This window comes from Pipistrellus kuhlii, unplaced genomic scaffold (genome assembly GCF_014108245.1).
Source record: "Pipistrellus kuhlii isolate mPipKuh1 unplaced genomic scaffold, mPipKuh1.p scaffold_m20_p_2, whole genome shotgun sequence".
Taxonomy (NCBI): Eukaryota; Metazoa; Chordata; class Mammalia; order Chiroptera; family Vespertilionidae; genus Pipistrellus; species Pipistrellus kuhlii.
Genome location: NW_023425515.1, coordinates 41,618,493 through 41,641,159, shown reverse-complemented (window position 1 = coordinate 41,641,159; position 22,667 = coordinate 41,618,493). Strand labels below are relative to the sequence as shown.

Genomic DNA, 22,667 nt, shown 5'->3' with positions numbered 1-22,667 from the left:
CAATGTACTTTGTAATGAAACACACACCTCAAAAGTGAGAAACTGTTTATGATGAGAAATTCAAGCCACTCAACTTGGAACTGTTCTATCCCACTGAGCCTCTCACTTAGCTTAAAAGCAAGTCTTCCTTGCATCCCAGAGCATAATCTTCCTCTAAAATTAACCCTGTGGGTTTTTTAGCTGTGGCTAAAGGGAGATGCTCTTACGGTTAGCTCCCATGCCATCTGGAATGGTGGTGGGAGTGAGGGCGTTGCGCTGCTGAGGGTTGATAAGCTGGCTCACAGAAGGCAACTTGTTCATGCTGTTCATTTTGTTCAGAGGTGGGGAGCTGTTACCATATGAAGACTGAGACTGCATCGAGGTCCTAGGAACACAAACATTAGAATGATGGTGAGCATGGGACATTGAAGAGTGGGGACTGGTCATTTTCAACAAGTCTCAGATTAAATCATGGCCTTAAACTATACAGTTGCAAAATGATTTCTCCCGGATCAATGACAAGAAGTTATCTGCATTTCCACCTGAGAATTTCCCTGACAAGGGAGGGATCACAATGCTATCAGGAAATCATATTCTTTCTGAATGTGTAGAGTACAAAGTGAGTATCTCCTTTGTGAGAGGGAGAACAATTGCACCCTCCTTTGTTCCTTTACAATCTTTTCTATCCTTTTGCATTCTCCTGCCTGTCAACTAAAACAAGTTTAGAAATCAATAAGAAAAAAGAATTGAATGAAGACTCAAAGGCATATGAAAGATAGGCAGACGCAAAGCTCAAATGGCAGTGGGGACATTTCATTTGTAGTTTCCTGGGCCATTAGGGATATGCAGAAGATAACCACACAGCCAATCAAACAAGGCCTTTAGCAGCAGACCCTGCTTCCATGCAGAAGCCTCAACATGGAAACATGCTTTGTCAGCCTAGATGTTCATGAACCATAAAGTAACCATTTGGAATGCCAATAACTTTGGTATGCAGGAGAACCCTGGAAGCCAAACAAATGTTTTATTAACTTTCCACAAGTCTTTTGGAGGACAAAGAAAAAATAAATTCCATTCAGCATAACTTCAACTGGGAAATTTACTACAATTGGTTTGCCATATTCTAATATACCACATTTAATATTACTGACACCATTGTCATTCCTGACATTTTCTTTGAATATAGAACTAGTGATATCTATTAGAATCAGGGTAGGATACAAAGTTAAAAAATGTGAAAGTTTAAGTCTTCTTTGAGCATACATTAAGAAGCTCTAGGTCTCGGAGCAAGTCTCTAAGCATCCCTGCCGTTGTTTCCTCACAGGAAAAACAATATAAATGAAATACATATACACTTGCTACAGGAATTAGATGTTAGAGGTAGGAGGACTAATAAGAGGTAGTTGTATCTTTGAGAAGCTCATGGAATAATGGATATATGGTGATAATAATCCAACTTACCTTGTAGGGATGTAGTAAGAACTGGAAAAGATAAGATGAAGAACTTTATAGACAATATGGTATCAACAGTGAATAATTATTGAAATATTGGATGAAGATTGGACTTTGAGCATGTTTTTAACCTTTGATGGGAAAAATTCTTCTTTCAGACTTTTCAACAAAATGTATTATTGTGTTACTGTTTATCTCTTCCCTGCTGTAGCCATACTGATATTAGAGGAAAAAGAAAGCATTTTTCTGTCAGTTTTATTCGAATATATACATGTGTATGTATGTGTGTATAGATATACACAACTATATATAGAAACAAAATTTGAAGGTTCTATAAATAAACCCAGTTTTCAAATAAACATGGTATAATACTGTTTTAAAACACAATAAAAAGTGGTTCTAGTACTGGAGTGTTACAGTAGGACACTTGGTCTTTGAAGCTGCTACACTGCTCTCCATAATTACACAAAACAGGAATGGCTCCATTCCATAGCACTGAGGAGCCACAGCTAGGGGAATTCAAACAATATGCTATATACACATTTGCATATATATGAATGACAATTATTATACAATTAACAATTCAGCTAGGTAATCATCATGTCTTTAAGGTAGGAGAACATTGATTTTTCTCTATAGCCCTTCTCAAGAACATAGATCCATGTTGTATAAATAGGTGCTCTCCCAATTGTAAGATACTTCAGGTTACCAAGCTCTCCTTTATCTATTTTCTGAAATATTCTCATCTCTCTGTAGAGGAGTACATGGTATGGTAGGGTGGAAATGGATAAATATAAATTTCTAAGAAAAAATGTACCTAGTTATAAATTGTCCAATGATGAGTAGAGAAATCTCCTGGCTCCTAGTCCAAGAGTTTTGTGTTTTTTTGTTTGTTTTTTGTTTTATTCTATGGCATCTTCCCAGAAATAAGATAGTGGTGTGTAATAAGTTACAGAATCAAGAAATTGGTGAAGTCAGAAGAGAAATGTGGGAAACTGAGATAACACAGGGAGCAAGAGATATAGTAAAGGGTGCCCCCAAGCTATCATCAAATTGACTCTACCGGGTGAAAGAGTCAACACATTTAGAGACACTTAGGAACATAAGTCCATATCCAAGTAGAAGAAAACATAGACAAAGTGGCCTAGAGATGTTTTTCCAAATGCTTCTTCTTCTAGCTCTGTCCACTACCAATTTCCCAACATGCCTGTTTGCTAGACTTCACAGGCAGGCTGGTCCTGTGTGACCTAAAAAGAGTGCTAGTTATCTCTCCCATTCCTCCAAACCAGTCAAATGTACAATAAGAGCTGATGGAAGCAATACTTGACCAATTATGTTCACCATTAGGAAAATAAAAATATATTTAAAAGCTCTGCATTTTCCCTGGAACCTCAGTTACAGTAAATGGCTTCTTTCAAATCCCATTACAGTTCTCTTTTCTTTTTGTGGTCTTTGTTTTGACCATTTTATTAATTCATTTGTTATAAACTGCCTAAACTATATTTGAGGAAGGTTGGTCAGAAACCATAGATGAACATCATCCTCTAAATCTGACACAAATTAATTGACTTTATTTTACAAGTCTGTTGAGTCTCACTTTATTAATCTATAGAAAAGCTATTATACTCATTTTAGAAGAGTTGCTGTGAAGATTACATTATGTATGAGCTCTGGACATTGCCCTATAATTTGTAGGTGTGCAAGATACATTGGTTGCTTTTACTCTTCCCTTCAAGCTCCAAATGCTTCATACTCTAGTGTTTGGTTAAGGAGATAAAACGTATAAGTTTAAGATTTAATAGGAGTAAGTGAAAGGATTCTTGCCGAAACCAGGTTGGCTCAATGGATAGAGCATTGGTCTGCAGACTGAAAGGTCCAAGGTTTGATTCTGGTCAAGGGCATGTACCTTGGTTGCTTGTGGGCACATCCCCAGGAGGGGGTGTGCAGGAGGTAGCTGATCGATGTTTCTCTCTCATCGATGTTTCTAACTCTCTATCCCTCTCTCTTTTTCTCTGTAAAAAATCAATAAAATATATTTTTTTTAAAAGAAAGGATTCTTAATTGAGCAAATCTAGAAATTAGAGTAAGTGGATGAATGGAAGTAAGGGAGTCTGAAAAGGTCAGAAATTCTGAATGCCTTTCTCTTAATGCAGAAGTGAGTATTAAATCCACAAGGCAAAAAGTCAGGATAATCTGTTTAAAATTAAGTTTGCAATGTCTGACATACAAAGAATATTCTGATAATCTCTATGTGCTGTGGAAAGCAAATAAGTCTGAATAAATTTGTAGTGAATTTAAAGTCCTTGAAGAACCTTTCTTAATTTTTTTTCTTTACAAATACAATGTCACAACCCTTGAATAGACAATCCCAAAGATTGATGTGAATCTGAAAAGATAAAAAAAAAAGTACTGAAGGATCACAGGACCTGTGGCATTATGGTTTTCTTACCCCTCCTCAACAAAACAAAGCAAAAAAAAAAAAAAAAAAAAAAAAAAAAAAAAAGGTATGAACATAGCTCTTTTCAGAAAAATAACAAGGTGTAAGTCTCAGACTTTTCCCCCAGAGGCATACTAGATTTTTCTAGAAATCCAATATAACAGCAATATAAGAATGCATATTTCATGTATTTCTATATTTCTAGTGCTGTGGAGAAATCCTGGTAAAGTCAAGTCCCAGTTCTTAAGTCTAACAACTTGGGCTTCTGTAAACATTGTTAGTAAAATTTAGTATCTCAAAGTGACATTTAGATCATCCAGGATTAGAAAACATGTTTCCTGATTCCAAGTCTAATGACTATCCGGGTGGTAGAGAGTCAGAATTCTTTGGAAGGCACAAATTCGTCATCCTCACCACCTTACTAGAGATGCCTAGAATTCCACCAAAAGATTTTGCCTCAAATCTTCCATTGCCAATTAAAAAACTTGTTAGTATGATCTGGTGATACCTCAGAATAAACTTATTTCACCAAACCTATTTCTGGAGTACAAATCTGAAAGGGGGCAGGGGTATTGAGAAGTAGAGAAAAACACCCTTGGTATGAGGAAGGTCATAGAAGGAAATACATGAACCATCAGGAAAGAGTTGTTTCTCCTCTAAATTTTCCCCAGTAACTGCTCTGCTTGTAACCTTTCTCTCTATCTAGGTGATCTTCTAAATACAAAGGGTAGCATTTAATCTCCAGACAGATCAACCAAAATTGTAAAATATTTTTCATCAGTTCAAATATGTGCATTTATATTCAGGTAACTATAAGCACATCAAAAACTTATATAAAAATAGAGTGAAAGAAAAAGGCTTCAGAAGAAAAATAAATATTAAATAACTAAATATATTAATTAATCCTTAATGGGATTTGTAAATTAAAATTATTAGATTTAAAACACTTTACAGATGTAACAAGATCATCGGATTTTTTTTTCTTAAGTACTTTTTAGCTACTAAATTAATTATTTTTATTTAGAACAATTGTTTTTGAAGCTTTTAAAAATAAACATTCATCCAAATCCATTCTAGCTCAGTGGATAGAATGTCAGTCCTGGGTTTGATTCTGGTCAAGGGCATGTACCTTAGTTGTGGGCACATCCCTGGTGGGGAGTGTGCAGGGGACAGCTGGTTGATGTTTCTCTCTCATTGAGTTTCTAGCTCTCTATCCTTCTCCCTTCCTCTCTGTAAAAAATTATTTTTAAATCATTAAAAAAGAAAAAATTAAATAAACATTCAAAGATGGGGATATATTATTATTTCTTTAAAAAAGGCATTGGACAATAGCTTCAACTAAAAGTTCTGAATGAATATTTACTAATGCCTCTGTCACAGAAGTCAAATTATTTACTAATTTTGGATTTGAATTAAATTCCTTTTAGTAAATTTAGCAACTTAATGTATAACTCAAGGATTGTTCAGAGGTGTGAACAAATGATACTGTAGTGTATGATTTGTTATGATGAAATTAAAGCTTAAGGTATATCTTAGTGCTAAGGTACATCTTCAAGTTAGTGTTGGCACTGCAATTTATTTTTAGGATTTATAACCTTGATATAGAATATCTTAAATAAAAACAGGAAATACTGATAGTGTAAGAAGAACCAAAGTAACTCTTCTATTATTCTTTTTATTTAGATTTACACATGGTAGTACTCCAAGCACTTAAATAAAAATAAAAATATTTATAAGGATTTTTTTTAAAGCAAGAGAGACAGAAAAGAAAAAAGAAACTGCAAGGTAAACCAAGATGCAAAAGTTTATTGAAAATTAAAATCACACATTCATAAAGCAACAGCCTCCATAACAAGAAATTTCTTTTGTGGTAACACAGAATTAAGAGCTGGTGATCTGGTGTGGGGAGATGAGGAAGAAAGAAGTTTCCTAAAGTCTTAATACTATCTTTAAAAATGTTTTTAACCTGGAAAAACATAGATTCTCTAAACTCCTTAAAAAAAAAAAAAAAGAAAGAAAAGAAAGAAAAAAAAAAAAAATGGAAGAAGCCATCAGCTCTATCTTTAATTCTTAGGCCAAGAGAGTTGGTTTCAAATGCATCCACTTGAACATCACATAAACAAAACATAAGGCTACTGGACAATGGAGTTTGAGCAGTGTCAGTGTTATAGTAGGATAGAGGGATAGGAATGCCAATCAAACATAATAATCATAGTTTTGGTGAGAGAACTTTGAACTCCATTTTGGGCATTTAAGAATGATCTATAACTGCATAGAACAATATTACTGGGGCAGTTTTACCCTTTGAAAATAACAGAATAGGTTTACCTGCCTTGGTGTCTAAACAACAGTTTCTTGGGGGTAAGCCTCCAGGATTCCTATGAGTAAGGAAGACTATCATAGGTACTGGCATATGGTAGCAAGGGTGGGATTTGACACAGCATTAATGAACTCACAGCTATATATGAGGGGAGGATACTAATAATGCAAGTTCTCAAAAAAGAGTGAAAGAACATCCCCCACACTGGCTATGTATGGTAATTATCACCTCACTGCCCAGCAGTACACTTTACACCTTAGTTTACTATTTGCAATATTATTGCATGACCAGCATTAAAAGGGCCTCAAGGAGTCTCTCAGTCACGTACAACTTATGCATAGACAATAAAAACATTTTTCTCCTTTTCTTAAAAAGACATCTTAAGTTTGAGACCTGCTCAAAAGCTTCTTTATGAGTTTTAGAAACACAACAGAAGGTAACAGAAAAGGGTTTAATAAACATCTTAATGCCCTTTCCCAACCTGAGATCCTCCCTCTCAAGAAACAACACAAAAGCTCACAAACACACGTGTTCCTGACTGATCAACGCTAGATCCAAGGATACAGAATCTGCAGAAAATGTCCTTTCTTGTAAAGTTTTGAGTCCCTTCAAAGATTTTCTCACTACTGGCTGTGTGCCTTTGAACAGTTGTGTCTCTGAGCCAGTGTCTCCAAGTCCTGCTTACAAGGGCTGGATTCGCACACAAACACACACAGAAACACAACAAACATACACTCAAAATATAATACAAAGAAGTGGCTCTAAGGGTACACTGATCGGTTTGGGGGGTTGGAATGTCTAAAGAAGACGTCAGATTGTTTTGGAGTTTCTTTCCGGGGCTCCACAAGCTCATTCCTGAAGCAGGCTGAAAGGAGACTGCAGAGAGGAACCAGAGAAAACAAAAGATGAAAGCTTAGGACTTCATATATTCAAACAACTGAATACAGAAAACACATCCTCCTACTTTCATGATCATAGAATAGATTGAACAGAATGCCTGTAAAGCTCTTTTTTTTTACCTTCCTCTTTACTCACTTTTAAAATTACTCGGAGATGATTTCTCAAGATTTTTATGAAGAAGAAATGATATAACAAGGTGGTAATTAACCAGAAAGATCTAAATCATCTATAACACTTTTTAAAAAAAATTGCATATTGCTGGATCCCCTCTGAGACCAGGCTGGACCCAGGCATATCTATTTTTTTTTTTTTTTTAACAAACTCCACAGGTGAAAACTACTGAGATCAGGGAGGTCAAGGTGCTTAACACAGTGCTTGGCCTATTGCACTTGATTAATTGAAAAAGGGAATTCAGAGACAAAAATTAATCTTTTGAAAAATGTCATCTACCCAATTAAGATACCTCATTACTGTTCCTAATCTAGCCTAACTATGAAGTATGAAGAAATGTGATCTTATCAGTCTGAGGGCTGCGTCATCATGCATTTGTAAAAGTCTCTTAATGAGCATTTATTTGTATGTGCCCAGATTGAGATGGATAAACATCTTAATCCTCCAGTCAAAAACCTGGCCTATAAATGCATATGTCAAATATATGAAAGCAACTTTTGCATAATTAAGTCATCAATTATGCCATAAAGATGCCAGAAACAAATCCCTTTATTTTACTAAAAATTGCACAATCCATGGTCTATTTGGAAATTGTTTCCCAACTGGCTTTTAAGTCATATTTGGTTACTCCTTGCAAAGGAACAAAGGTGTTTTTACTTGGTTAGGTCTAGGGTTCAGTAAAGCTATTTCACCAGCAAGAATGAGGATCATCTTAAAAAATATGACAGAACAGCAATGAGTAAGGAAGTAATATACTGCCAACTAAAGAAGCATAGCTTTGACTGTTTGCCTGTATCTTACATTTTAGGGCTTCTCATGGAGCAAGGCTTAAATGAGACAACATGGAGAAATCATGTTCTAGCTATGATAAGAGTGAGTGGACCACAGTGGTTCAGACTTTGAGACCTAGAATTTAGACAATTTCTGTGGTGAGATGTGAGAGTTTAGAAAAGTGATTCAATAGATCTAAATTTAATTAATCTGAGGTGTTTTTCTTCATTACCAATTCAGAGCTAATGAATCTCTGCTCTAACAATTTCCTAACATAGTGGCAAAGTTCAAAAAGGAAAACTGTTAACTGTAAAAAACATGTGCAGTTCTATGACCTACAAGGTTGAACCACATGGAATTACCAATATTCATCTGTTTTTTTTAATCCAAGAAACTGGCAATTTCACTCAAATATTCTGGAAATTTGGATGATTTCTAAATCAAACTTAGAAATATGATATTTATCACATCTAGCATTGAGATTTGTATCCTCTACTCTCTCCTACATTGATGATCCTGAAAATATTGCTTACTTCATCCTCAGGTGTGTGAATCTGAGAAACATTATTAAAGAAAATCAGAGCCAAATGAGCGCTAAGTGATAGGATTTTAAACTGAAACCACAAGGATAAGTTCCAAATGACTGATACAGAGACAGAAAAATGGAAATAGATGCTTGCTTTTGTCTTTTTATTACAATTTTCTTAACTTATGAAGCACACCAGAAATTGCAGAAAACTGTATCTTCTAAATATGATTCTCATCTTAACTTAATTATGATTTGACCATAAAATCATAGGTATAGTTCATTGGGCCTCAGCTTCCCAAGCTGCAATATCAAGGTATTAGAACTATGATCTTGAAGATCATGCTCTGCTCTAGTATTCTCTGACTTGTATCTAATGAGTTACAATCATCAAGTGACCATAAAGAAGAAGAATACACTTAGTGCTCTCAGGAGATTACATATTTCTGTTAAAATGAGTTCATTCTGTAGAAACTCAAAAATAATTTTCCCTGAGAAATAAAGAGTTAGGCTAAGTAAAATTTTAACAGTAATGTTGGCAAGATATCAGAATGGAAGCCAAGGAAAATAAACTACAGAAAAAAAATAGTATTGGTCTAAAATACTCACACAAAAAGATTGCTATAAATGTCTTAAGTGGTTTCTGTAGAGCAAACCTAAGAGTTAATATCCCTTGAAAATATAAAGTTAAGGCATCTAGTTCAAAAATTTGTCCTCCCACTAGATTCTGGCATCTATAAACATAACCCCGTGTTTATTTCAATGTGAGCAAATCAACCAAATCATATTTATTTATGAATGGTAAAAAACCTACTTATACCTGTAACAATTTGATTCACAAAAACTCAGTGTAAATTTATCCTTCATAAAGCCTATGATCATGAAGGTAATTGAGAAGGAATTTTTGAAAAGGGGAAACCATGCACAAATGAAAATCAAGCAGAGAGAAAACACATCATGAGCATCTAATAGAAGTAATTAAATTTAAAATGTGTTATTACCACCTTGTAGAAAGTATATTTCCTTCCCACTAATTTTTTATCTACTATAAAGAAAAGCACAAAATTGATTCCTTACCAGGATAAAGTTGGTATAATGTTTTTGGAAAGAAAATCACAGGCTATTGAAGGTATTTCCAAGCTAATTTGTTATTTTCAAATGATTGCCAGATAAATAGATTTCCATTTTTCTTTGTCTAGTTATTCATGCTCTTTCTGGCAGATTTGCATGAAAATTAAAGCTGGAAAAAAAAACTCAGCCGAAGAGTACAGCAACTGGAGAATTTCTATAGATGCATATCAATCATTGGAAAGCATTATACCACATATATATATGGTATAATGCAACTTAGACAAAATTAAACCAAATGTCTATATTTTGCAAAGATTTCATTTTGCAATCTGTTAGATTTTCATGCACAAGTTATCACATCTAAAGTTAGCTCTTACAAGACTGAGATATAACAACTCAAATACATGCAATGATACAGTAAATGGACACCCCAGGTAATTATGAATCTACTTGTTCTCACTATGAATCTGTGGCCACATATACAAAAAGTGACTATGTGTCTCTAAAATCTTCAGGCTTTTAAAATAATACAACTTTAAGTTACTTTTTTTCTTTGATGTAATAGATTGTTTTATGAAATAGGAATTGGGAAATAATTTCCCTTTAAACCAATGCCAGCCAGTCAGACAATAAGCATGAGATAATTGATTATATGGGGCACACCAGGCAATGTATTCTCATATACAAACACAGATAGCAATTGTCCTGGACTGACCAAGGTAGATCCTCCTGGTTTATTAAGTCTCTAAAACTATTATACCAAATGATTCCTCTTATTGTATGATCTAGAGAAGCTGTTTAAAATTGTTCTGATTTACATGATGCTGAGAATAAATATTCAGAGCTTTCTTAAAATTCAAAAGGTGCTCTGGTTATGAAATTTATCACTAAATTATAAAGCTATGAGAAGGCAGAATCTCCATCTTTCTCATGTCCATTCTTAATGCTTTTGTGTAACATATCTTCGCTGATAGTTTGCTATGTGAATCAAATCAATTATTCCAGTCTTAGCTGATAATGGGGTTGCATCATTTTGAGTCTGGAAGGGTGTGCCTAACCTTCTGGGACATAATAAATCTCTTATAAAGGCTGCAGTTTTGTTAGATACTAAAATGTTACCTTAAAAGTCACTTTAAAATTTCATAAAACCTTTTAATACCTCTCTATTTTAGAATATACATTTAGCTTTAAAATATTCCTATTAAAAACTCTGAGCCTCAAGAAGGAACAGGCACTCACTTATCTAAAACAAGTCCTATAAAAGACAGTGAATGGGCCAAATCTGGTCCATAAATAATGTTTTTTACATTTTTAAAAGGTGGAAAAATTCAAAAAAGAAGAATATTTAATGATGTGAAAATTACATGAATTTCAAGTTTCAGTGGCCCTAAAGGTAAGTTTTGTTGTAACAGCTCCTCACTTATTTCCATATTGGCTGCTGTGGCTTCTATACTACAAAGACAGAACAGGGGTAGCTGCAGGAGACCATATGGACCAAATAGCCTACATTATTTACTATTGGTGCATTATAGAAAAGAACTTGCCAACTCTGTGCTAGATAGTCAGATCTCTTAAACCACACCATTTAATAGGTATCAATTTGGCCTGACAATTCTCTTCCTATTAACTAGAGAAAAGAGAATCATAGAGCAACTAGGTCAGCATGATATGCAACTGTGTCATTCTGGGTATTTTTACTGAGCCAAACATATACAGAGTGAATTGGAGGTGATTTAGGAGAGTTTCATAATACCATGATATGACACGGAGAAAGCTTATTCCCTCTATGTTTGTAAGGGATGTTACAGGTCTGTTCCTTTCATCCTTGTTGAATGTGTTTATAAGAACTTGCATATATTAACATATATTCTAAAGAATCTATTGGATTGGTGGTGAGAATTTTGTCTTTAACTTTGTATTCTAATTCTCCTTTGGAATACTCTGTGTCCTCAAGAAACCCCGTGATTAGCCTTTCCACTCAGCCTTATTTAAAACCTTGGAATTATGATTTGCCAAACTCTCAAGCTACAAGTAAATGGTGAGCTCCTTCCAGGCAAAAAGCTTTTTAAACAGTCAAGAGCCTGAAGTCCTTTAAAGAAAGAGCACGTCTTTCTATACTTCCACTACCAACCCCAGGCCCCACAGCCAACAAGGCTTAGAAGATGCCTCCTGCCTATGAGAGAAGCAGTTTAACATCCTCAACTGCAATTATGTTGATTAAAAAGAATAACAAACTCTTCTGATTCTACTTTCCATAGCTATCTCTCATAGTTAGCTAATCAGAAAAAAATATTATATATTGTTCATGTACATTTCTACTGTAGAAGATAATATTTGCCTTTGGCAAGATTATTTTGTTTTCATTTTTTTTTTTTTCTTTTTTTTTTTTTTTTTTTTTTTTTTTTTTGCCTGAAGAGTAGAGTCAAATGTTTGAATTACTCAAATGGGCAAAAATGTATACATTTTACATATAACTACTAAAATTCTGGCAATACTTCCAGTACAGACATGTGATTATTCTTAATCATAAAGGGCTAAGTATAAGCAAAGTCCTGATTCACCAACTTCCCTTCTTTTTATAAAAGCTGTTCTATTCTTGTTAGTAATAAAACAATTATCATCATCAAAGATCCAAGAGTCAAGGTAAAAATTTATATATATATATTACACCATATATATATATATGAATACAAAATCTGGCCCAATTTATACAAAAATATATTGCTGGAAGGCAACCTAGAACAGGGACACTAAAACATGGCAATATGGTGTGACTTTGTTCTTCTGCATGCAGACATTTTCCCAAAGAACGTGCACTGGGCTTCAGAATTCTTCACAACACAGCACTCAAGGAAGCCACTTACGGTAAAACCTATGTGCTATCCTTACTCCATGGTGGTTTTCCCAAATGTGGGTACAACCCAGGAGAGGTACAAGATAACTCATTGGAGTGAGGGAAGACTACATGTTTTTAAATATACACATTATTGCTCGAATTTTGTGCATAGTCAAAATTCTTATATTGACAGATGTCTTTAGATAGGGATAGAGAGAAGAGAACTAACTCTGTTAGTATGAGTCTTTTTGTAATTCAGTCGAAATAATTTGAATTAAATTTCAGAATATAGATGGAACTTCTCAAAGGGAAGGTTATAATAAGAAGTATTAGAAGGTGGCTGAAACTACTACCCCACACTAGCTCATTTGATCCTATCATGTCCTGCTGTCTCACAACCTCATCTCCTACATTGCCCACTGATCACGTTAATGTGATAGTCACTCTCATTAATGCCTTCTAAAATGACACATGGACACACTCACTGTTTTTGAAGTAAATGCTGGTGCTGCTGCTGCTGCTGCTGCCTGTATGTTTCAATCGTGTGCTGGGGAAGGTACTGCATGAGTTCCAGGGATTCCTTGATTTTCAACAGCATTTCATATGTCTCACGGCCCCTCACCTAGGTGAACAAGAATAAGGAGAAAGGGGAAAATGAAGAACTCTGGAACCACTGGGACTGTCAATCCCCATTTTTCATGGAGTCTATGTTGATTATTTCTCCTACTTGCAAACATTTATAACATGAAAATCAATACTTCTCAGCACTTAGTGTTAATTGCAGCCATAAGCAGAGTGACAAATAACTTTAACTGCCCATGCATGTTCCAGCTGCCTCTTGGTTTCAGTGCTCATGCTGTGAACAACTGTCCTTTCTGGGGTCTATTTAGTGTCACACTTTTTCATCGTGTGTGTGTGTGTGTGGTGAATTTGTTTCAAGAAGTCCCTGAGTATAGTGCTAAAGTACTGTCTAGTGCTTTGAGTACTAGTATAAAGGCTGTAATGTCAAAATACAGGTTAGATAAGTTTTGTTTCAGCATGATTATAGTGATATTGGCTGTGAATTCAATATTAATGAGTCAACAGTATATATTAAATAAGGTATCTTTCAACAAAAACATGCAAAAAACAGGGTTACATATTGATCAGTTGCTAAAAGTGCTGTGACCAGAGAGGCTCAAAGAAATCTGACCCTGTATTTCCCCTGGGAGCAATGGTTCTTTCACAACTGAAATTTCATTTAAAAAGAGCTTTTCAAGTGGTTTCTATGTCAGCAGCTAAAAACATTCTAGGTTTTTTGGTTTATAGTTAACCGTTGAACAACATGGGTTTGAACTGTGTAAATCATCTATTTATACACAGATTTTCCCCCAATAAATATACAGTCAGTCCTCTATATCCCTGGGTTTCATATCCACGGGTTCAATCAACCTCTAATGGAAAGGAGTATTTTTGACCTGTGGTTGGGAAACCCTGGATGTGGAAGGCAGATTCTATGCATTGCCATTTTATACAAGAGACTTGAGAATCTGCGGATCTTGGTATCCTCAGTGATGAGGAGGGATGACTATATTTAGTATATCAGGATAATGTTTAATTTGAAGTTCACATGTCAGATTCTATATGTAGCCTGAGAAATACCACACAGAAACTCACTGTCTGATTGTTCTACCAGTAAGAAGTTGATTTCCATGATGGTCAGGGCTCAGAGAAGGTAGGGAACAGGTGTGGCACACCCAAACCTGTTGAATTGCTTTTACTTCCATCCCAAGGTGGCAGCTCCTAGGCAAACCTGGCTTTGTTTACCTTTGTCTCATGTCACTTTAGATGGCATCAAGGGCTATACTGTTTACCAAAACTTTGCTGCCAGTTTAGCTGCAAAGACCTAAAGGAATAAGATTTCAAGAAAAGGCAACCACAGACTAAAACAGGGCACCTTAGGCATATTGAGAGGACTAATGGTTACTTGTAGGAATGAACAATGTTCCTAGACAGTGGTTGGACCGAGTCTTCTGGCCATTCACAAATAACTGAGGATTCTGTCTTGCTGGGCTTTCTTTATAGTACTCCCTAAAAGAAATCACAGTCAATTCTCTATGAATGTTGCCTGATAGATTTTGTGAACTTTTAGTGCTAAATTGGTTCAGTCATACTGTCTAGGATAATCTTGTCATCTATAATAATAAAAGGGTAATATGCTAATTTGACCAGATGTCCTTCCGGAGGTCATTCTGGACAAAGCCAGGGCCAAAGGGAAGCCTGGGTCCTGTGTGCCTGCTAGCAGCCAGAACAAAGCCCAGGTTCCAGGTACCTGTAGTTTGCCAGAGGGAAATTATATATATAATTTAATATAATATTGTATATATATGTGTATATAATATATATATATATATATATATATATATATATATATATATATATATATCATTTGTTTTATCTCACTTGTCCCTGTTTGTTACCCTTTTCTCATTGTGATAGATAATCAGAATATTTGCACAACATGCAAAAGCATATTCAAAGAAGGTGAAAATGAAGTAATCATGAATATCCAAGGGAGACTAGACTCACTGGTAGGTATAACAGTTCATCATCAGGGGATCTTCGTTTTTTGATGGATGTCATCTGGATGCCATGTGTGTTCTGACGAAAAGCTAGTGAAAAAGAAAAGCAAGCTTCATCCTGGGAACATTTCTGAAGCAATAACACATTTACTAAACAGCCAATAGCACCAGCAACACCTATGAGATTATAGTTTCTAGTTCTAAACAGCCACTTAATTGTGATGATTGTTTTTGTATTAAGTGCAAACCTAACAATAATGAGGTGGGGTTAAGTGAGGCACAACAAGTGAAAGACAGGGTTTTGGGTAGCTGGGAAATGGCCTGTGGCTTAAGTCATGCTGGAGGAATCTCTGTCTTACCGGTTAATGTCTGAATAGCTGTTAAAGAAAGGAAGATAAATTGGTTTTGTGTTTTATTTATCGGGTCATTGATCTTCCAAGGTGGTAAGTGCATATTGTAGAGTTTGTCTTGCCTATGCCTTCAGCCTGTGTGCTCATCCCTCCCATGTCATACATACATCACATAACTTCCGACAAGCAGTCTCATTTTCCAGGACCTCAGTTTTCTCTTCAGTAAAATGTGTGAATTAAGCTCATAAATCCCTCTGGTTTCCAAAATTAGAAACTACATTTAGGATTCAGGGTATAGAGATGATCTTCCTACCAAAGTTCACATAATTCATTCTTACTGATAGTCATTAATTTCTAGGCAATTGAGGTGCTCAGGAAAGAACTTAGGAACTAGGCCACCAGGCAAACTGAAGAGAAAAATTAAGATTAAAATAGAATTTTATTTATATTATTTAATTAAGGTGGAAATATTATTCTGTTTATATTATATTAACATATTCAAAATAATTTATATATAATTCAAATATATATATAATCTCCTTTTGAGGGATAATCAGAGAGAAGAAGAGCCTAGCAGAAAGGGCAAATCATACTGAACAGTTAGATATTGATGGTGACTAGCTGTGATAGCTAGCTGTGATTCTCCTGTAAAATACAGCATACTTTCGATTTCTTTTGGACACTAATTAGTAATAAAATTAAAACAGTGTCACATGAAATAAATTACAGTGTAGTATACTTTAAAATACTTATTGTGGTGATATCAGACTTATGTGAGACACCTTATAGAATCAAATCTCATAAGTCAGAGGCACTTGTGGATCTGTTGTTTTCACCCTTGGGTAGCTGGAGGGCTAAGCCTCTGTGGGGAGTACCTCAGGGATGGTTGCGATTAGAGCACGGGTCCCCAGACCACCTCCAGCTCCTGTTCCTTTCAACTAGAGCCCCTCTACTTCCATATATTTTTCACTGTGGGTTTCATTTATGAAAGAGATTTTCTGCTTAATAAAACAATTGAACCAAATCATTAACCTCACTACTGAAAAGGTGATGGAGGCCTCAATTTGAAGACTCCAAGAAAACAGATCTGTATCTTCTCCAGATGGTGCTTTACAAGGTGTGTTCTGAAATATCACTGTCCCCATAGACTCATGAGGTTGGCAGATGTATTTTCAGCCCTCATGCTCAGTAACAGAAAGATTGGTAGGCAGAAAGACACCAATTGGCTAAAATACAGATTCTCAGACTTCAGCGAGCATTAGAGTCACCTAGAGCTCTTACTAAAACACAGATTGCTGGGCCTCCCTCCCAGAGTTTCCGACTCAGCAAGTCTGGGAACTGAAAACTTGTGTTTCTCCCCAGTTCCCAGATGATGCTGATGTTACTGCTCTGGGAGCTACATTTGAGGATTGCTGGGCTAAAGAATCCTCACAGTGACTACTTGTTTTTGTCAAGCTGGAGTGCACACTTCGAGTCCATTTGAATACCTCCATCCACTGGCGCTGGGGCCTGCAGTCACTTTTGCCTCTAGAGATCTTTGGTCCTATGATACTGCTTCTCAGCTATCAGCCCCAGCTCCTCTATCTGGGTAAGACTTTACCCTCCTCCATTTGGCCACTACAGCTACTTACGGCGCTTCGTACCATCACCATTCTTTGTGCTGTCCGAGACCTGCTGCTTTCTGATGCTGTCTTCATCAGCCTTCCTGTCTCTCCCTGGGCAAGCACAGATCCGGGCCTCAAAGCAACGTCGGCCTAGGACTTGCCCACTAGGAATTAGAGAAGAGAGGAGGAAAGGGTCAAAGTGAAAGAACTGTAAAAGGTCCCTAGAATTCTCTCATTTCTACTGCTGGTCATCACCAGTGCACCGCTACCACCATCTGCCAGTCATGGCTGCTTGGAGGGCGCACCCCATAGCACTTGGCAGAACACAAAAGTGCTTACATGCTACCAGTGATATTAGTAAATAACATTCCATTTGTTCTGCAAAGAACCTCCAAGCCATTAGCTGAACAGCTGTATTTAGCTACATATTTTGAAGGAAGCTTGAATTAAGCCCATGGATGTCTCTGGATAAAATTCCCAGAGGCAGCCCAGACTTACTCAAAGAAGTTGTTAAATGCCTCGGGGGCCACATGAAAACAAACACTGTCTAATCAGAAACCATTCCAGCTAAATGTCAAGAATTCAGATATGAAGCAACTTGCATGCCTTCCCTCTTTCTTCCCCTCTGTGTTTACCCACCCTGCTTTGTCTCCACTTTCTTAGATCTTTTATGTAAGTATTTGCAGCAAGGATTTAAAGCACAAAGGATAAAATCAAGGGTGGCGCTCTGCTCTACATGCACAAGTAATGATAAAGCAAACACAGTTTCACTTTGCCCTCTGCCCATGGTTTCTGCAGGATGGCAATTCTGCATATGCCACTTACTCTCTGGTTTCCAGAGTAACAATGATTAAAATTGGACGGCGGTTCATCCCTCCAACACAACTGCTGTTACACATGAAATTGTATAAGACTGTAGTGAATTCAGTGCCAACCTGAACAAGGGGAAAAAGAGTCCATTAATAACAATTTGATGTTCATCCTTCTCAGCTCTTCCCTCTATTTAAATATATATTTTTATTGCTTTTTTACAGAGAGGAAGAGAGAGGGATAGAGAGTTAGAAAAATCGATGAGAGGGAATCATCAATCAGCTGCCTCCTGCACACTCCCTACTGGGGATGTGCTCACAACCAAGGTACATGCCCTTACCCGGAATTGAACCCAGGACCCTTCAGTCTGCAGGCCGACGCTCTATCCACCAAGCCAAACCAATTTCGACTCTTCTCTCTATTTAGACAACTTCATTTTTGATGAGGTGATGATGCTTTCTCCCCCTTTCCTCCCCCCCCCCACCCCCCGGAATAAAATTCACTGTCCTTCCTCTTTGGCTTGCCTCTAGGTAAGCTGAAAGCTAATGTTGGCAACACTGGACACTACATAAGGGAGATGGGCCAATTTAAATGGGTTCATCCCATATATGAATATCACTGCAAAGGGAGAGCTGAAAACATCACCAAGAGTAGCAACTATGATCCATGGATATTTTTCCTATGTGGGTAAAACAGAATAACATAGATTTGAAGAAACACTTCCATAAATAACAGTCTGGAGCTTAAGAAGTCCTCAGCATTAAATCATCTAGTCCAAAGTGCTCATTTATAGATGAGGCAGCTGAAGTCCAGAGAGGAAGAATTATAGTTAAAGGTTCAGCAAGCAGCAGCCAACATGCTCATCTCCCTCTTCTAGGGTTCTGTGTTTCTAATCTGCCACCTATTCATTCCACCTTCAGCTCAGAGAGCCCTCTCAGGTCCCCGTGTGCAGTGTAAGAATCCAGTATTGTATCCAGTATTGCTGCACATTCACTACCACCTCAATTGCCAGTTAAATTCTTTGGGTAAGGTAAGGTCATGCTTTTAACCCAATAAGCAAATTCAATTATTATGAACCATTAAGATGGGAACATGGCACAGAGCCATGTTATCAAGCTAATTTAGTGCAAATTGAGGAGTTTTAAAGGAGGTATAGGAGCAGTGTGTAGAGAAAGAAGAGAAGAGATTAAACAGGTTACATATATGATAATAAGAACTAAGATAGAAATAGGTGCTCAAAGCACCTTCTATCACGGAATTAAATCAGCTCCCAACACAGCCCAGTCCATATCTTTTTACCTGGGGTGGCTCATAAGGTACCAGCACACTCTGTCTGCCTGTGATGGGGTCTTCTACATATTGGGCGTGGCTGTTCCCTTCCACTCGAATCAAATGACTTGGAGGGGCAATCTGTCCTGCAGAACAGAGAAAGACAAAATAGTTAGTTCTTCACCCTCAAAGAAAACAAAATGAAACATCACAGACAGGATATTGGTTGTCAAAGAAAGCTTAATAGAGGAAATAAGTTTAATAGAGGAAATATATATCCTTGAAAAAAGGAAAAAGATCCTGTTGCCAGATATCTAACCCATGAAGATGTCTCAATCTTTATAGTGAAAGAAAGGACTAGAACACTCAAATATATTTAAGAGAACAATCCTATGTTTGCAGTGTTTATATTAATAATTCAAGATTTAAGATAACTCTATGAATACATCTCTGACTAGATCCATAGAGGAGATTTTGCTAGTTTATAAAAAATAGAAGAAAAAGAAACAAGTTAATTAAAAAAAAAAAAGCACTCAGTAAGATATAAAGATCATGTAACATATAAATTCACACCTGAAACTAATATGCTCCTATTAACCAAAGTCCCCCAATAGATTTAAATTTTTTAAAAAGCTTGAGAAATCATATTAAAAAATTGAGCAGAAAAAAAAAAAACGTGAAAGAAAGAAAAGGCAACAGATGGCAAGGACATCACTTTCCCTTTGCCTATTCTTTTCTCCATAAGAAAGTCTCCAATTTTAGACCATAAAGATGATAAACTTACTGGTTTTGTTGTGCACAACAAAACCTAAAAGAGCCCAAGGTTAGAGAATAAGAAAGGGAAAACAATTTTTTTAAAGACTGTAGGCAAAGTTTCACAAAATTATGATATTGGACAGGGCTCCAAAAGAAAGAAGCTGATTGAAGAATTGGGAACCATAAAGGTGTTCTTAACCTTTCACCATGCATTATTGTTCCACAAAAACTGATCTATAATAATAAAAAATGTAATATGCTAATTAGATCAGGCATCCTTCTGGATGTCCTTTGGGATGATCTTCCAAATGAACTTCCAGAGGAAGCCAGGGTCGCGAGGAAAGCCAGGGTCCCAGGTGCCGGAGGGAAGCTGGTGCAGGCAGCGGGAGGAAGGAAGGCCTACTCTTACATGAATTTCATGTTGTGGGCCTCTGGTATTTAATAACAGTGAAAAGTTAAGTGAGTCAAGATGCCCTCTGGAACATCATCTATTGTTGCAAAAGTAAAAACAACTATTATGTCAAACATTGGGGGAGAAAAAACAATTATGTCATCTTGATGGATCAAGGGCAGTTATAAAAACCTATAATAAAGCTTAGCTATAAGAAATAATCTTTATGGAGTATTGTGAAGTGAAAAGCAAGATGCAAAGGTATGGCTGGATAAGAAGGTCATATAAAAATAGAAATCAATGTGTAAAACTTAGTTGTGTTAAGGTAGGAATACTTAAACTTTATTTTTTCATTTGAAATTTCTATTCATTCTTTTTCTTTCTCCACTACTTTTTCTGTACCATCCCTTAAATTCTTTACATTCACACATTTAGTTATCAACCAACCTTTCCATTTTAAATACATTTTCTACATAAATTGTCCACCCATCCTGCACCCTCATTACTCTGATGAATCTGTGTACATTCTTTTATCCTTTCTTTCTACTTTTTTGTGTTCTTAGACTTGCTTCACAAAACCTTAGAATATCAAACATCAGGGAACCCTTGGAAACAGTGAGCTCTTTTGTAAAGCAATTGTTGGTTTGTGGCTCAGATCATGGGCATGGATACAGATCTTAAAGGTGGCCCCAAGATATCTGCTCCCTAACACCCAGTTCTTCACTCCACTGTCCTCCTCCCCAGCTTATTTTGCATATTTCTATTTACTTCTCTTGCCCATTATTTGTCTTTATTCATTTTTCCCCTACTTTTGTCTTCTGTTTCTTCATGTTGTTCACCTCCTATGCTCCTTCCTCTTACCCTACCAGCTCTCAATTGGTCAGGCCTTGACCATCTCTGGGAAGGCACAAAAGCTAGATTACCTCGCCTGGGCTGAGCAGACCAAATGACTGAATGCCACATTGTTCTTCTTACAACTTCTCATTAAAAAAGAAAAAAAAAGTAATTGGGGAATAAAGAGACAAGTCCAGGTTATCCACTAATTAATAATATTAAATTAAATAGTTCAAGCATTGTAAGTCATTGTGTAAGCCACAAATATATTGATCTTTCTTCTCTACAAAAAGAGGTAGAGTAAGCTGCCATCAGATTGCAGAGGGTTGAACCAGATAAATGGACCCCAAACAAAATCTCCACAGAACCTCTATTTTCAAGGAGCTTAGTTGTACAGCCAAAGAATCCTTTTCTCCTTACCCTCATTGAATTCCCGGCTCAGCTCGTGGTTGGGACACCTTTTCACCACCTCGGTGACATGCTCAGCTTTCTTGTAGACGGGCATGGCACGGATGACAGCACCCTGAGGAGGTGGGGTCATCACCTTGATCTGGATGGGGCATGTCTTGGCAATTTGACAGTAGAGTTTCTTCAGTTCAGTGGAATACTGCATAGGGATGGCAGAAGAAAGAAAGAACCAACATGAGAAACTGTTACATCCCAAATCAAGGAAAATTATGTCCACCTTTTGCAGCCTTTATAGCTACATGTTTACCATTGGCTACTACATATATGACAGCAATTTTAATAGAGTTATATTCATTAATCCAACTAATTTTTTTTCTAATTGAAATAAACCAAATATTTACAAAATATTTCACATTTTTCAAAACACATTGGTAGCATTATGTCCTTTCTTTGGGATGAAGAAACTGGGTCTCAAAGGGGTTTAAATGTTAATATCATGAGCAACTTTATAAAGTACTAGAAACTAAATAGAAAAACAATGTTCACATGAATTGAGTGATATTAGACAGATTATAATAAATCCTGTCCTTACAATATCTAAAAAGACTTGCAGGGATTAGGATTTGGAAAATTTTGTTTCTTAAAGATGAAATGTCTGAAAGAATGAGAATATTTTATCCCAAGTCAACCTGCTAGGAAACTACAAAGCAAAAAATCCTCAAACTGCCACTAATGTTCTAATGTCATAGCCTAAGAGAATGAAACATCTGGAATTGGCCATTTGGTTTTATACTCTCATGAAAAAAGGACTGGCCTAATGTAACAAAGCAAATCATGCAGCAAAAGGATCAAGATGGAGATTTTTCCATTTATAAGTGAATGAAACATTTCCTGCCCATACTTCCTTCTGCAGGGAGAGGAGTTCAGTGGTAAATTGGTTGAAATATAATATGTATTTTAATAATCTTTTTTTTTATATCCCAAGTATTTCAGTATATATAATTTTTAGTTAAAATCATAGGATGGTTGAAATATAATATGTATTTTAATAATCTTTTTTTATATCCCAAGTATTTCAGTATATATAATTTTTAGTTAAAATCTTCCTAATATTAGTAGTGTATTGCATAATCAGTTCCCCACACCAGCTGATCAAGGATTAAATGCAGCAAAAGTGTTTTAGATGTCTTGATGAAATGGAAAGTATGCCCAAAAAAACAA

General features: G+C 36.2%; 1 protein-coding gene across 8 annotated transcripts in view; it reads right to left on the bottom strand.

Annotated features, from left to right (window-relative positions):
- The window catches only part of TP63 (tumor protein p63), a 93,523-nt gene that overhangs the window by 9,522 nt on the left and 61,334 nt on the right, over positions 1-22,667 (bottom strand). For 4 of the 8 annotated variants that reach the window (XM_036444768.2, XM_036444770.2, XM_036444773.2 and 1 more), the window contains 7 exons: positions 21,459-21,645; positions 19,088-19,203; positions 17,804-17,913; positions 17,006-17,142; positions 15,032-15,114; positions 12,949-13,085; positions 207-364 (listed from right to left, as the gene is read on the bottom strand). In XM_036444768.2, coding sequence (XP_036300661.1) covers positions 207-364; positions 12,949-13,085; positions 15,032-15,114; positions 17,006-17,142; positions 17,804-17,913; positions 19,088-19,203; positions 21,459-21,645 — 928 coding nt within the window. Of the gene's footprint in view, positions 1-206; positions 365-5,659; positions 7,065-12,948; positions 13,086-15,031; positions 15,115-17,005; positions 17,143-17,803; positions 17,914-19,087; positions 19,204-21,458; positions 21,646-22,667 lie in introns of those variants that run through there. The other 4 variants (XM_036444776.2, XM_036444769.2, XM_036444774.2 and 1 more) reach the window with 2 other exon arrangements.